General features: G+C 39.3%; 2 protein-coding genes across 3 annotated transcripts in view; both read right to left on the bottom strand.

Moving 5' to 3' along the window:
- Positions 1 to 8866, bottom strand: part of LOC119497040 (SREBF chaperone) — a 56358-nt gene extending 47492 nt beyond the window's left edge. Inside the window, exon 1 of one of the 2 annotated variants that reach the window (XM_037784819.1) lies at positions 8361 to 8866. Coding sequence is in view for 1 of the 2 variants with exons in the window: in XM_037784818.1 (XP_037640746.1) it covers positions 4159 to 4334 (176 nt within the window). In the remaining variant the exon portion in view is untranslated. Of the gene's footprint in view, positions 1 to 4158; positions 4654 to 8360 lie in introns of those variants that run through there. The other variant, XM_037784818.1, reaches the window with a different exon arrangement.
- An 803-nt stretch (positions 8867 to 9669) lies between these two features.
- On the bottom strand, positions 9670 to 13275 carry elp6 (elongator acetyltransferase complex subunit 6). The gene is made up of 7 exons (XM_037783457.1): positions 12785 to 13275; positions 12569 to 12647; positions 12279 to 12349; positions 11924 to 12048; positions 11447 to 11654; positions 11020 to 11181; positions 9670 to 10140 (listed from the first exon to the last, which is right to left on the bottom strand). Exons 1-7 carry the CDS (start codon positions 12836 to 12838, stop codon positions 10015 to 10017), a joined length of 825 nt encoding a protein of 274 aa, XP_037639385.1. The 5' UTR covers positions 12839 to 13275; the 3' UTR covers positions 9670 to 10014.
- Positions 13276 to 14991: the final 1716 nt, after the last annotated feature.

Genomic DNA, 14991 nt, shown 5'->3' with positions numbered 1-14991 from the left:
GACGAAGGTGTGTGTTGAAAATGTATCTATTAAAATTCAAATAGTTGCTGCATAACTGTCCATATATATGTGTGAATATTTTAATTCAGATTTGTATCGAAATGCTGAAAATTGTTCACTTTCTACTATTAAAAACTATAAATGTAGAGTGCTGTGCAGCTCTGGCAAAGATAATGTATGTAATCTCTGGCTGCCTTCTAGTTTTCTAGTGTGCTTCCTGAAGGTTCGGGGTTAATAAATACATATGTGAATCAATATGTAAAAATGACAATACACTGTCCGTGTGGAAAGTGATCAGTAACAGTGACTCAGAAAATACTTTATCACCACACCCTCCCTATCTCTCCTCCAGATAATATAGAAATACTAAGACTTGATCTCAAACATCAGAAGTTATTGTTCTCAAACAAATCAATTTTAATACAATAATAACTCCACATCTGGATCATTTTTCAACAGGCACTCGGCTTGGAGGCGTGTGTGATTACAAATTTGGAAAGCTGATAATGTCATCGTACATTGACAAAATTCACAGGTTAGCCTACCCTCCAGAGTAATGGTGCCTTCAAATGAAACTCATGAGCTTGTGTTTATATCATGAGAAGTCGTGTGCACGATATGCTTGGCGTTCAAGTGGTTAAGTCGTGAAGAACCCCACTGCTAAGCAACAGCAATATTAACGTTACTGTCTGCATCTACAAGCCACAGAGGCTAACAATTTAGCATAATGGCCATTGGAATATCAATATTTTCATCAGACATATTATAAAATTACCAAGAAAAACAATATACAGTACGACTAAAATTACAATATATTAAGTTATTATGCACCAAAAAATGTATTTCCATGGGCGCTGCCATTTCTCACAACGTCAACAAACACCTCACAACTCGTGAACTCGCAGCTTTCAGAAACTTTCCACTTACGAGGTTGTGAATACCACAAGAGGGGGGCGTCCATATGGACTCATCTTGTAAACACGACCCCATTTGAAGGCACCATAAATCACTGTCTCATTGCAGACCACACAAAGGCTTTTTCTTATGTGTGTCAGTATGCTGCTGTCCATTCATTGTACTCGCTGACTGAGTGATTTTCATTAAGCCTGTAGATGTTCCCCTCAAAGATTGTCCTGTGGCAGAAAAAAGTCTGTCATGGCAGTTTTGAGATTAAGGACCAGAAAAATCAATTAACAAATCAATCAGCACAGTGCATTTTTTATTTCTTTAGTCGATAATTTAGTCGTCATTTTTTATGCTTGAGTGTCTCATTTCTAAGAAACTAATGAGCACATCTCTGGTAAACACGAGATTTAAAGTGGTGCTTTTTTGTGTGATTCTTTATGGAGAAACCCAGTTTTACAGATCTGTCGATTAAAATGACTAGTAATTTGGTCGACAAAAGTATTAGTCGACTAAGAATTTCTTTGGTGGAAGACATCCCTAGTTCAAATGTAATCTTGTAAAATATTTTGTTTTTGGTGAGAAACTTCAGGCGGATCATCAAGGATTGATAATAAATTTGAAAAACCTATGAAAATGGTAATAAAGGAGCGTATGTTGAAGTGCATGGGATTTATTGTTTTGTTTTTCTTTTTTACCGTGGTAGATTTGGGTATTGAGAAACACGGAAGTTCACTGGTATTGGTATCGAATTTCTGGTATAGTGGCATTCCTACTTGTATCTCATGGGGGTAAATCCTGTGGTACATCTCCCCGGACACACACACACACAGAGGACAGCTCTTAAAGTGGAGCTCTGTCCTGAACACCTAATTAGTTACATGCTACTCCAGGTTTTGGCACACATGCTGCTGACTAAAGGCACGGTGTGTTTTCCTTCAGACTAGCTCATACTGGGGTCACATGCTAGACAACACTGAAACATACAGCTCATTCAGCAGCCAAAAAGGTGTGGACACATTCCCACCAGTAGAAAACACGCAACTCCGGCTGAGCAGCTAGACTGAAGCAAACAGATGTTCATGTCTCGTCGATCACACCTGGGTAAAAAAAAAAACGCCAGGTTCAGCTGACAACAGCCTTTTGTTATTGGATAGTGGGTAAATTCCACTTCCACTCAGGTAGGAAAGCACAGAGGGATAAGCTGGAAGCTGAAACGATTAGTAGATTCATAGATTCAAATTCATTGACAACTATTTTAGAAATCATTATTAGGGAGGAAATATCCACATACACACATCTAAAATATGAGACTTTTCTGCACTCTATTATTTATATCATTGCAAATTGACTATCTTTTGCCATTTGTTGGACAAATTAAAAAAAGATTGAATGGTATCAACTTTAGCTCTTCTAACTTGTGATGAGCATTTTTCACAATCTTCAAACATGAGCCATAAGTCTACTAAATGAATAACACACACACACACAAAGTGCAATCCAACCCCTGTGAAATACGCAATTTGTCTGTATATTTGTTTTTTTCTTAAATGGATATTTTATACTTATATTATTTTATTGTATTATATTTTATATGTCTTTTTTATATTTATTATTTATTTTCTTTCTTTTATGGAGCCTCCCAGCGAAAGCATTTCACACGATTGTACTAAACGGAGTGACAATAAACATCTTGAATCTTGAACCATGAATCTTGAGTAATAGTCAGTTGCAGCCCTAATATTTACAAACCTATAAACTCAAGAAACAGATGCTTTAAAGTGTATTCTTTTCACAATAGGAAGCTCTGGAACAATGTTCGACACAATTATTCTGTTTAGAGCAGAAAGAATGAGTTGATTGATCATTCAGTTGATCGACAGAAAATTAATCAGCAAGTTCGGCAACTATTACGCCAATCGATTAATCGTCTAAGTTATCAAAACAGTCATGTTGCCAGGTTTTATGATGTGAGGATTTGATGCTTTTCTGTGTTTAATATCACTGTAAACTGATTAGCTTTTGGTTTTGGTCTGTTGGCTGGACAAAACAAAACATTTGATGATTCCTCTATGGGCTTTAGGAATTGGTGATGGCCATTTTTAACTATTTTTGGACATTTTATAAACGACTCATCAACTAATGGAGAAAATAATCAACAGATTAATAGATAACGAAACCATTATAATCGCCCTAATCTTGATTCCTCATTAGTGATGGTGAATAGTTGCTGCAGCTGAATGTTTCGTGACACCAGCCAATCCGCCAGCTCCTCAGCGATGGCAGCAATATTATGCATTAAATGGTTTCAGTGATACTACAGCTTGAAGTCAGTTCACTCAAAGCTTGTAGGAATGGATAATATGACTGAACTCTATATCACAATGTTAGAAAGAACATTTATCTGATTTAATTTTTCATAATGTTTGGGCAAACGTACACAAAATCACTCAGAATAATCAAATTATTCCAAAATGAATCTGTTCATTAATCAAATAATCTTTAAAGTATGTTTTTAATGGAAAAATTCCACAAATCCATTTGGTTCCAGCAACATTTAAACACCTAAAATGTATGCTTACTGCAATGAACTGTGTGTCACTACTGTGTATTGTATTAGACACAGTTATTCAAATATGTAAATCAAAAAACTTGCATGACTCATTTGGCTACTTTTAAATTACAATATGCTTTGAATAATCGATTCATAGAAATTTGTGTGTTCTAACCGCCACAATGAGATTCCACTGAAAGTTATTAAATTGATAATTTAAAATAAGTTTCGCAGGCAGACTCAAAACTATATATATATCTACACACATGATCATGGTTTTGTGATTGTCAGCAGTCTGAGCACTGATTTCAGGTTAACAAGATCCAAGTACAAACAATTAGTGAAATCTTTGCCTTACGGGTGGTTCACCTCACAAGTTCAAATAAAATCAGTTCTTTCAGTTTCCCATTTCAACCCAATCTCCTCCTGTTGACTTCTCTGCCCAATCTCGGCTCGTCTCTCTCTGTTTACTCAGCAGACCGGTTCAGCGCTGCCTATCGAGTGTTTGTAGTTACACACTGCTCTATTACAAATGTTTAACCGGCTGCCCTGGCACACATGCTGCAGCTGGATTTGTACAGCGTCTCATTCTACTGACTGTTAAGCCTCAGCATTGTGTTATTTGTCAACCATGCCAAAACACAACAACACAGCTCTGTCCTGTATCCATCTACAAGCCTTGAACTGTTCTGAGACCGTACCTGCTAATGGGACACCAGGTGATCTCTCTGGCTCGCAGCCGTTTACGTCCCCTGAAAGCAGCAGCACTGGGTTTTTGGAGCTTAAACAGTGCCTTGTGGTTAACGGCGTGCTCCCTTCTTGATTCAGGCAGAGTGTGCGACTGCTCGGCTCGTCCCCCCGGGAGCAACGGAAACATTCCCTGGGAGGAATTTGCCTCAGGAGTCTCTTGATCTGCTGTTATAAATACCCTATACAGTAAAAACAGCAGTGTCCCGGTAAGCTTGCACAATGGGTTCTGCAAAGGTCAAAACAGCCTTTGAATTAAAGCCTTTCTGCTCTCCGTTTCTGTAGGAAAGTCGACTCTCAGCCAGGCTCTGGTGCTGCTCACTTTCTCGCAAGTGAAAACTTTCACTGAATGCCTCCATCTCTCGGCTGTATGTCCAGTTCACTGCGTGCCGTGGGGTTACATGAGTGTGGAAGCGAGACCTGATTTGGCAAAGGCTCAGCAGCATCTCCGTCAGTGAACTAATCCGGGACTGAGCCGATCGGAAACTCAACGAGCAGGGCTCAGGGCCTATGGCCACCCCCTGCTGCCTCCCTCCTCCTCCTCTGTTGACAGCCTATCCTGTATGGAGCCAGCACGCCAAGACGCTCACATCTCAAAAGCATGACAAGTTAGACGGAGGCTTTAAAACCAAAACTTCCCAACCAGGGCACAAAATGAATACCAGCCACAGACTGGGTGCTTGTAAACTGTTGTTTCAGGCTCGTGAGTTTGTGATCTCTTCAGCCACTTTGGCAGGTGACCAGCAATTGTTTGGAAATCCTATTTTGTCTGGCTGGATGGTGTTTGTTGGGAAATACCAGCTACTATGGCTGAGGGAATAAAAAATACAATTTCTGCTTAAACCCAACAAACCACAAATACATCTTCATGACAACACCATGGAAAATGTCTCTGTGTAAATAACCCTGTGCTTTAGCGCATACGTGCTGGACAACTAATAGTCTGACAAAGAACAGTCTATATGCCTCTCACGTGAGGAGCCAGCACTCTTACTTGCAAACAAAAACACAGCGACAGGCTTCACAGTGTTTCACATTGCAAGCGCAAATTCAGTTAGGGAGATCATTGTGTGTCTCCGCAGCTTAATTAGGTGGCTTGCAGATTAAGGTAGATTTATAAAGCCACATGCCTACAAGATTACTGTGAGCAAAATGATGCACTAAATTTATGGATGAACTGGATTAAAACTATTTAAAAACTAAGATAGTACTTGGGAGATTTAGGGAAAAAAAGTAAAAATACCAGCTTACCTCTTTTCAACACACCCTAAAATACCTAGTTTGAAGGCATCTCCTGGGTTTATAGATTCCCATAGCATATCAGCCATCTTCTGTATCATGCAATGCATTTACGAGCCTTATCAAATATCTTCAAGTGAATTACTGTAGGCCAAAAACTACACCAATACCCAGAGCATTCCAGAAAGCATTAGGCTGTGTCCATTCTCCGTAACATAACTGCATCCACATTCAATCCCATAGTTGCATAATGTGAAAGCATGCTCCTCTGATCAGTGACGCCCATTAGTCCTGCTGTAAAGGCCAGCTCGACGTGGATGAGCAGAAGATTACTGCAACACAGCCTTTTACAACCAGGGCTGATGGCAAAAGAGGGAAATGCTCTGTCAATCAGTAACCATAATGTAATAGGGAATGATGTGTAACAGGCAGTCTCCATTTCCGCACAAGGATTTTCTGTATTTCTGACAAATTATTAAGAGGAAGAAGACAATGAGGACACAAAAGTTTTACTTTTTGATTAATTTTATCCGCAGCTATATAATTAATCAAATATACTGTAGATATAAACACAATATTACACTTAGTAAAGTGTTCAAATGTCATCTTTGTCCAGCACATGCACCTGTCTTTACAAGCTAGATCAAGATAAACTTGCTAAAATGGTGAAATAGCTATCACAACCGCAAGACAGTGAACGCACATGCAGGGATGATCGGGGCTGATGCAACCCTGTGGCAACATCACCTGCCACTAGCACAGTGGTTAACACAAAGCCAGGACCACAAGGATGCCCCGGGGGTCACAAACAAGGTTATTCTAGGATGTGTCCTCAAATAAATAGAGTAAAAGTGTAGTTTAACTTTTAATATTAAGTAGACTTTGACAAAATTACAAGGCAAAACAGGATTCACTTAAAATTGAGTAATCCTTCAGTAAAAGCTCTTTACACCACATCTACCTCATCCACATTAAACCCATGTCAGATCAGTATGTTCACTGTTAGGTGGAATTTCATTCATTCATTCATTCATTCTCACTGTGCAATATCATTTTCCACTTGTGCAATATTGTTAATAGTCTGTTTATTGTCAATACTGTATATACTGCTCCTATTTCTATACTTCCTTCTATTTAAAGGGTTCATATTTTGTTACACTTTGTTTTGCTCTTTTTTCTACTGTGTTAGCTGATGCATCTTGTTTTTTGCACTATCCCACTTTTCCCCACTGCGGGACTAATAAAGGAATATCTTATCTTATCTCTTAGGTTTCTAGCAACACCTCAACCAACAAACAGCCCATGGTATTTTGTCAACAACTCTACAGTTTGACATGAGAAGGTGTAAAAACCCACTGAGCTGTGCACATGCAAATTATGTCCTAATTTATTAATGCTACTCAAAAGAAAGATGATAACACACATGTAAGCCTATATGTGCCCAGGGGGTCACACACAAGATCATTCTAGGATGGTCCTCAAATAAATAGAGGAAAAGAGTAGTTTAACATTTATCATTAAGTAGACAAAATGACAAGGCAGAACAGGATTCACCTAGGATTGAGTAATCCACCACAGGTTTATCCTTCAGTAAAAGCTCTTTACACCACATCTACCTCACATTAAACCTTTGTCAGATCAGCATGTTCATTATTAGATCTCTAGCAACACCTCAACCAACAAACAGCCCATGGTATTTTGTCAACAACTCTACAGTTTGACATGAGAAGGTGTCAAAACCCACTGAGCTGTGCACATGCAAATTATGTCCTAATTTATTAATGATACTCAAAAGAAAGATGATAACACACATGTAAGCCTATATGTGCCCAGGGGGTCACAAACAAGGTTATTCTAGGATGGTCCTCAAATAAATAGAGGAAAAGAGTAGTTTAACTTTTAATATTAAGTAGACTTTGACAAAATTACAAGGCAGAACAGGATTCATCTAAGATTGAGTAATCCACCACAGGTTTATCCTTCAGTAAAAGCTCTTTACACCACATCTACCTCACATTAAACCTTTGTCAGATCAGTATGTTCATTATTAGATCTCTAGCAACACCTCAACCAACACCTCTATAGTTTGACATGAGAAGGTGTAAAACCCACTGAGCTGTGCACATGCAAATAATGTCCTAATTTATTAATGCTACTCAAAAGAAAGAAGATAACACACATATGTGCCTCTCTATTTGTCCTGAATGGGCTCAAGGTAGTTTCATAAATGAATTCCTTTTCAGGGACCTGCTGCTGTTAAGTGTCAACCTGCTATCTAGGATGTGTCCTCAAATAAATAGAGTAAAAGAGTAGTTTAACTTCTATCATTAAGTAGACAAAATTACAAGGCACAACAGGAGGCTTGAACATGTGTCATATGTGCACATGCGCAGTAGAATCTTTTGAGCCAATCACAAAGCACGACCGCAGCTTCAGTCACACTGCGCATGCGTCATACACAACACCCCAATACCATGTGACCTAACCTTCTTCTATAGGCCTTGGCACACATAGCATGCTAGCGTCTAGCTATGTTAGCTCCTCAATGTGTTATTTCCACGAATTAACCAGAATATATTGAAAAACTGGGGTCATCCATACCACCAGGGGTAGGTGTTACCAACACCTTATTAACATGGCAGTCATTGTGTGAAACTAAGAGAGCAGTTTTCAGCCTGATACACATTAACGCTCGTTAGCTTGTTTATTAGCATAGTGACGACGTTGAGCTGCACAATATGGTTTGTCCAGGGTTCATGACTGGTTTTACAACACAAAACTGAGCCCAACAACTACAACCTTGCAGCTGTGGCTTTAAAGCTCATTCACTAACATTGTGGAGGGATTAAACAATGCAGCAGCTCCACATGCTTTCTCCATGCTAATGCTAACAGGGTTATATCTTTCACACACTTGCCTGCACAAACTTCAGAGATCCTCAGATGTAGTTGCTGCTGTGGGTTTACTGGAGAAACAGACGAGCAGCTCGACGTGTTAGTCCTTTGTTTTTGGAGATTAGCTAAAGGCTATCTTGTGTGCCTCGAGTCGAGGATGCTGACATGCAAGGAGGAGCAAGTGTTTCACATCTACTGGTTGTCAAATTCCAGAGAGAGAGAGAGACCTCTCCACTTCGACCTCTCACCCTGCAGAGTGTGTGCAGAGCAAAGGACAAGGGCGACCTCTAGTGTGCATATGGATAATGATGTTTTACACCATTTTTATTAGATTTTATTCAATCAAAATGCATTCAGGGGCATTTGGGTTGGAAATAATCATCTTGTTATTCTCTCAGCCAAATGTCAGCAGACCCTGTGATTAATGTGTTTTATTTATTGGTCTACAGCAGGGGTCAGCAACCTTTACTATCAAAAGAGACATTTTAGGCCGCAAAACATTTGAGCATTGTGATGAAGGTAACACAGTTTATAGTCTAAGTATATAGTATATAAGTCTAATGCAGTGAGGGACAAAGAGCAAATATATTAGGGCCACATTGAGGGAAAAAATATTTCCAGAGATTTCCAGAATAAAGTCGTAACCTTACGAGAAAAAAAGTGGTAACATTACGAGAATAAAGTCATAACTTTACCAGAATTTTTTTTTAATATTACGAGAATAAAGTCATAACTTTACCAGAATTTTTTTTTAATATTACGAGAATAAAGTCATAACTTTAACAGAAAAAAAGTCATAATATTACGAGAATAAAGTCAGAAGTTTACGGGAAAAATAGTCGTAATATTACGAAAATAAAGTCGGAACCTTACGAGAAAAAAAGTGTTAACATTACGAGAATAAAGTCATGACTTTACCAGAAAAAAAGAAAATAGCACGTAAAATTACTACTTTATATTATTATCACTTTATTCTCGAAATCTCCGATTTTTTTTTTTTCCTCAATGTGGCCCTAATACTCAGACGTACCGTCGTACCATAGACCTACAACAATGATAAATTAAAATGAAAATGTAAACAAAAAATGTATTTATTATTCATTTCCATTTTTAAAAATCCACAGGGAGCCACTGGAGAGGGATTAAAGAGCCGCATGTGGCTCCGGAGCCGCAGGATGCTGACCCCTGATCTACAGTATCAGTCAGTCCATTGTCCATTAATGTCCGCTATCCATCCCAAATGTAAAACGGTCTGCATTCATAGCATGCATGCATGTCAACACACAAAAACTGATTCAAACTAGTAACCAAATATTGACAATAGCATAATTCTGTGGTCATACCTTCAGCAAACCAGCCTGATAATCTGACTGAAGTGTCATTTTATTTTCACTTCACTCATTTGAATAGTTGTGGAAACAAATCGGAGAAGTGTGCAGCGATTCAGAGGTCTGGAATCAGGCTATCAGCTGGCAGGATCACAGTGTCCTTCCTCCAGACAGCCAGCCGGGGGTCCAGGCTAGGTCGTTGACACTAGCGAGCATCCAAACGTAAAGCCTGGCCAACCACTTTGGCAGCTAAACACTCAACATTTGTATTGTCTGGTGATATTAAAATATAAGTCGGTTGTCGCATGTAAAAGAGACAAGTGGCAAACAAGGATGTTGAAAGGTGGAACTAGAGAACAGCGCTGGATGTCCCAGGAGCGAAGAAGGAGGCTCCTTTATCATGGACCTTGTACTGAAAGAGTTTCTTCTGTGTGTGCTGCCCATCACCTTGTTTCCTCCTCCAACACACTTCCACCTGAAAACAAACAACACCATTGATTTACTTACATGTTTATTGTGTCTTGCACTTTTCCCTTGCTATACTGTAGATATGTGACCTCTTACAGACCTTATGCCATGTGTATCACCATTTCTGTCACTTTCAAGTTATTGATACTGTATGTGCATTGATTTCCCTCATATATTAATACATTAAAAAGGTACAATCAAACAACTAAAACAAAAATGGTCTCCCCACCATGAATCTAGGTTTATCATTATACAGTAATATTTCTAAAAACAAAACAAAAATCTCAATTTTGATATTTATTTTCATGAACATTGGAGCTTTATTTAGCAAGAATTTGCAGTAGCTGTGTACAGTACTGTTTACACTAAAACGATTTGAGGCACTGTGGGCTCAATTTCTGATAATTCAAAAATGATGGTTTGTGGAAAGTTTGTTGTCAATTAAGCAAAAAATGTGGGAGGAGATAGGTTTAATTAGTTTTACAGTTTTTGAGAAAAACAGAGTGATGAACTTCATGATTCCTGCCAGGTTGAAGCATATCAACATTTCTGCACACTTGGGCTACATTTTGGTGGAAGCTGCAAAGTTGTAGCACGTACGGCTGATTTGTTATGAATTTTCAAAGTTTAGCTTCCCGGCCCCTAATATTATTATTATTATTATTAGTAGTATTAATAATAATAATAATAATAATTTTGACAAAAACAAGAGAGACCAGCAGTTGAGCTGCGCAACCCCTAATAATTGGCAGATTACTCAGTAATGAAAATAATCTTTAGTCGCAGCACTGTCCTCACCTGAATGCAATACACTTGGACTTTAAGCATATCTATGAAGTGTTGTAAAATGTAAAATCAGAAAAACCGTACGGACAAACACACTCACCTGCCCGTGTATGTCCCTGCAGTAGCCAGTGGGGAGACCCTGTACATGAAGAGTGAGGCTACACTGGTGGGTCAGGCCCTTCAGAAGTCTCTCTGAGCCTTCATCGTCTCCGTCGTCCTCCTCTTCTTCCCCATCACAGCGTACCAGCATCACCACATTGCCCTGCAGTCACAGTCAAAGTTATGGTGATAAGACATAGAGTTTTTATTAGAGCTGTTCACTTCATCTTAACCCCCTTATTGAACATACAGCAAGTAAATACAGGTTATGGATACATACAACTGCAAATGCCATTTTAAATCACAACCAGTCACCCCTGGTTGTGCCGACTGATATACATCAGTCGGCACAACCAGGGGTGACTGGTTGGGATTCAACGGTATACATCTCAAATAAATCCTGATTCTACAACAAGAATGAATCTAACCTGTAGCTGGGAGCAGACTGTGGCTCGGCAGTAGTGGCTGAAGTCCTGCACGGCTCCAACGCTCACACCCAGACTCAGCAGCACACTGAGGTCATCCACCAGCAACACCGGGGGTCCCCACTCCTCTGCTTCCTCTTCCCCGCCACTAGAACTGGTCAAACTGGACCGGACAAACTCATACAGACTCTTCAGGCCAACAGCAGGATCCCTGAAGACAGAGACATGAAAGAGAAAGAGAGAGAGAGAGAGAGAGAGAGAGAGAGAGATTGACAGCCCTAGTGTAAATGTAATACTGTTGGATTGGTAATCCAGATAGACAAACTCATATAAATAGTTTATGATTATAGTTAAGTTCATTTACATGGGGGTTACAAATAAACCGTGATGCCATATGACGATAAAATATATAAGTCTGTACAGGTAAGAAAATAAAGTGACAAAACCCTACCAAAAAGTGAGTGATCATTTGGTTTTTACCTGAAGAAGTCCATAGCTTGACTACCGGAGTCGCTTTCTTGAGGAATCAAAACAGACAGCGACTCCTTCAGTCCCTCTAGGAAAACAAGCTGACCTTTTTCCTTTGCTTGGGCTAGGCTTACACCCTGAGGATTCACACACAGACACACACAAATTCAGTGTCATCACTTATGATGGCACCAAGCTAAAATATACAGGGCTAGCAAGTACAATCAATATGTATTTTACAAATTAACTAGAGAAGCTTTATTCTCATACTGTACCTAAAACTAAAAGCCAAAAGATTAAAGCTCTCTTACATGTTGTACATGTGAAATCAGAATACAGCACAAGGATGTAAACAGTGTAGACTCACCAGTCTCTGACTGATTGCACTGTAATGATTGAAGGACTGCACCAGACCCACAAAACACACTTTGCAGCGTGCTGAAATAAAAAAAGAGATTCAGATTCAGACACCTTTATTGATCCCAAGAAGGGCAATTGAATTCACAGCTTACCCCACAAACACACACAGACAACATCCAGACAACCATCCAAAATGTTATGTCAATCACAGAGAGACTGTGGTTCAGAACAAGCTAAATATCAGACATGAATGAACAGTTTCTCTCATGTTGACATTGACAGGTGATGATAACTCACCTCGTAGGTACAAAGAGAGGAAGTGGTGAATGAGGAAGGAGGCATCACTCTGTCTGTCTGAGAGCAACACAAACTCTCCCTGCAGAGTACAAAGTTACAAACTTTAGAATGGTTTAACTCAACCATAGTAACGTTAACATGTAGAATAATGTGCTACAGCTTAATAAAGCAACGTGTAATGTGCATATTACATTATATTAAATGTTAAGTCCTCACCTGTGTGAAGCTGTCTGGAGTTGTGTTCAAGATGCTGTTGAGCTCTGTAAACATAGCTAATGCTACTAGATAACCTAACTGTGAATAATACAAGCTAAACGGGCTGTAAGAGGAGCTAAAACAACGTTACGAAATAGGAGTGGTGACACAGAAATTAATCTCAAAACGTGTCTTGTGAATTCGTAGGTTTAATAAGTATAAACAAAGATACTACCAGCTAGCTGCTGTGCTAACGTCAAGTAGCATGCCAGTTATCGAAGACGGGGTAAAAACCAAACAGGAGGTCTCACTCTGCATCTGGCGGAAAAATCTTTTGGACCACGGACTGCTAAATTAATATCTTACGTTATTTCTTAATTATGTTTTGAGAGTTTTATTGATTTTAGATGACTACACAAAAACAGAATCTTAAGTTTGAAGTCTGAATTGGAAAGTTTACATGGGAGGGTTTACCTCAGGTCCAACTACCTCAGGTCTGTGACAGAATAATGGTCTCCATGGTGACAGTTTAGCACAGCTGTCTTAATAGACGACCTTTGTTTGCACATGGTGGGTGTGGAACTCGCGCATGCGTACTGAAACTGTGGGTCTGACTTCTTCTGTGTGTTTGTGTCCTTATTAGATTGAAGACACCGCCTCCTGTTGGTAGTACCGTGTTAATGAGTAGTAGTGGTAGTTGTGAGAGAAGTAACTAATGTTTACTCAAGTGCTGTACAAGTACAATTTGGAGGTAGCTTAATTGTATTTATAATAATAATAATAATAAATTGGACTTATATAGCGCCTTTCAGAAACCCAAGGACGCTTTACAAAGGGGGCACACTAAATCATACTAATAAATAACACAGAGGAGAAACTATAGCTAGGTAATTAAAAGAGTGATGTGTAGGAAGAGTCAGCTGAGATCATAGGTCTTGATGAACAGCTGGTGTTTGAGGTGGTTGAGGACGCGACGCTGAAGGCTCTGTCGCCGAATGTTCTCAGCCGGGTGTGGGGGATGGAGAGCAGACCAGTGTCAGAGGATCGTAGTTTCCGGGATGGAGTGTAGGGGCGGAGACGGTCGGTTAGGTACTGAGGGGCGAGGGCATGGAGGGATTTCTATGTGAGAATGAGGAGTTTATAGTTGATTTTGCTGGAAGCCAGTGAAGGTGGATGAGTGTAAGGGTGATGTGCTGCCAGGGCCTAGTGCAGGTGAGAACCCTGGCAGCTGAGTTCTGGACATACTGGAGCCTGTCCAGGGCTTTGCTGGGTACCCCGGACAGGACTACATTAAGGTAGTCCAGACGGGAGGTGATGAAGGCGTGATTGAGGATCTCTGATTGAGGGTCTCTGAAATTCTCAGACTCCGTGGGAGTCTGAGAATTTAAAGGTCCCATATTATAAAAAGTGAGATTTTCGTGTCTTTTATATTATAAAACAGGTTTAAGTGCTTTATAAATACTGTTAAACTATCAAAATGCTCAATATACGGAGGAATACACAGCCCGTATTCAGAAATTGTGCGTTTGAAAGAAGCCGTTAGGATTTCTGTTCATTTGTGATGTCACAAATAATACAATATTTAGACCATTACACGGTTTTAAACATAAACGTTCTAAATGTGTCCCAGTTTATTACCTGTTGCAGTGTATTTAAATAACATCAGCTGACAGGAAGTAAACATGGACCCAAACTGTTGCCTAGCAAATGCAATTCTGTTGCAATTCCGTTGAAATGCACTAAAACGGAGCGTTTCAGACAGAAAGTAAATACAAGTATATTCAGGCAGACAGTATGAGGAAAATAAAGTTTTTTTTTTAACATTACAGCCTGTAAACATGTTCTAGTAGAAACACAAAATACAAGTATGAACCTGAAAATGAGCACGATATGGGACCTTTAAATTTTCTGCTAATTTACACTTCTGCTCCACTATATCTCAGAGGCAAATAGGCTATTGTACGTTTTACTCCACTACATGTATCTGAGTGGAATAACAGATATGCATAGATATGCTTTTAATTTTTAATTAAACATTTTGAAATGTAACAAAGGAATATTTACCCTACGCTTGTTTCAAACTATCAACCCTCTGGATTATGGCCCCAGTCACAAAGCTCTTCTTCTTTCTGTTTAGAAATATGAGTTTTTATTTTCCAAGTGAATTTAGCATCAAGTCATTAGTGAAGTAGAAGATGCTTTTTATGAAGACGCACTTTATGTGATAT

The sequence above is a fragment of the Sebastes umbrosus genome, chromosome 11, assembly GCF_015220745.1.
Source record: "Sebastes umbrosus isolate fSebUmb1 chromosome 11, fSebUmb1.pri, whole genome shotgun sequence".
NCBI lineage: Eukaryota > Metazoa > Chordata > Actinopteri > Perciformes > Sebastidae > Sebastes > Sebastes umbrosus.
Note: the sequence above shows the minus strand (reverse complement) of the source record. Positions and strands in the feature narration are given on the sequence as shown.

What these genes read in the sequence shown, in the direction of transcription:
- elp6 (XM_037783457.1), bottom strand. Translation starts at nt 12,838, where the DNA reads ATGTTTACAGAGCTCAACAGCATCTTGAACACAACTCCAGACAGCTTC. An exon ending in CTCCAGACAGCTTCACACAG is followed by an intron (nt 12,648 to 12,784) that starts GTGAGGACTTAA and finishes TGTACTCTGCAG; the next exon opens with GGAGAGTTTGTGTTGCTCTC. An exon ending in CAAGCTATGGACTTCTTCAG is followed by an intron (nt 11,655 to 11,923) that starts GTAAAAACCAAA and finishes CTCTGTCTTCAG; the next exon opens with GGATCCTGCTGTTGGCCTGA.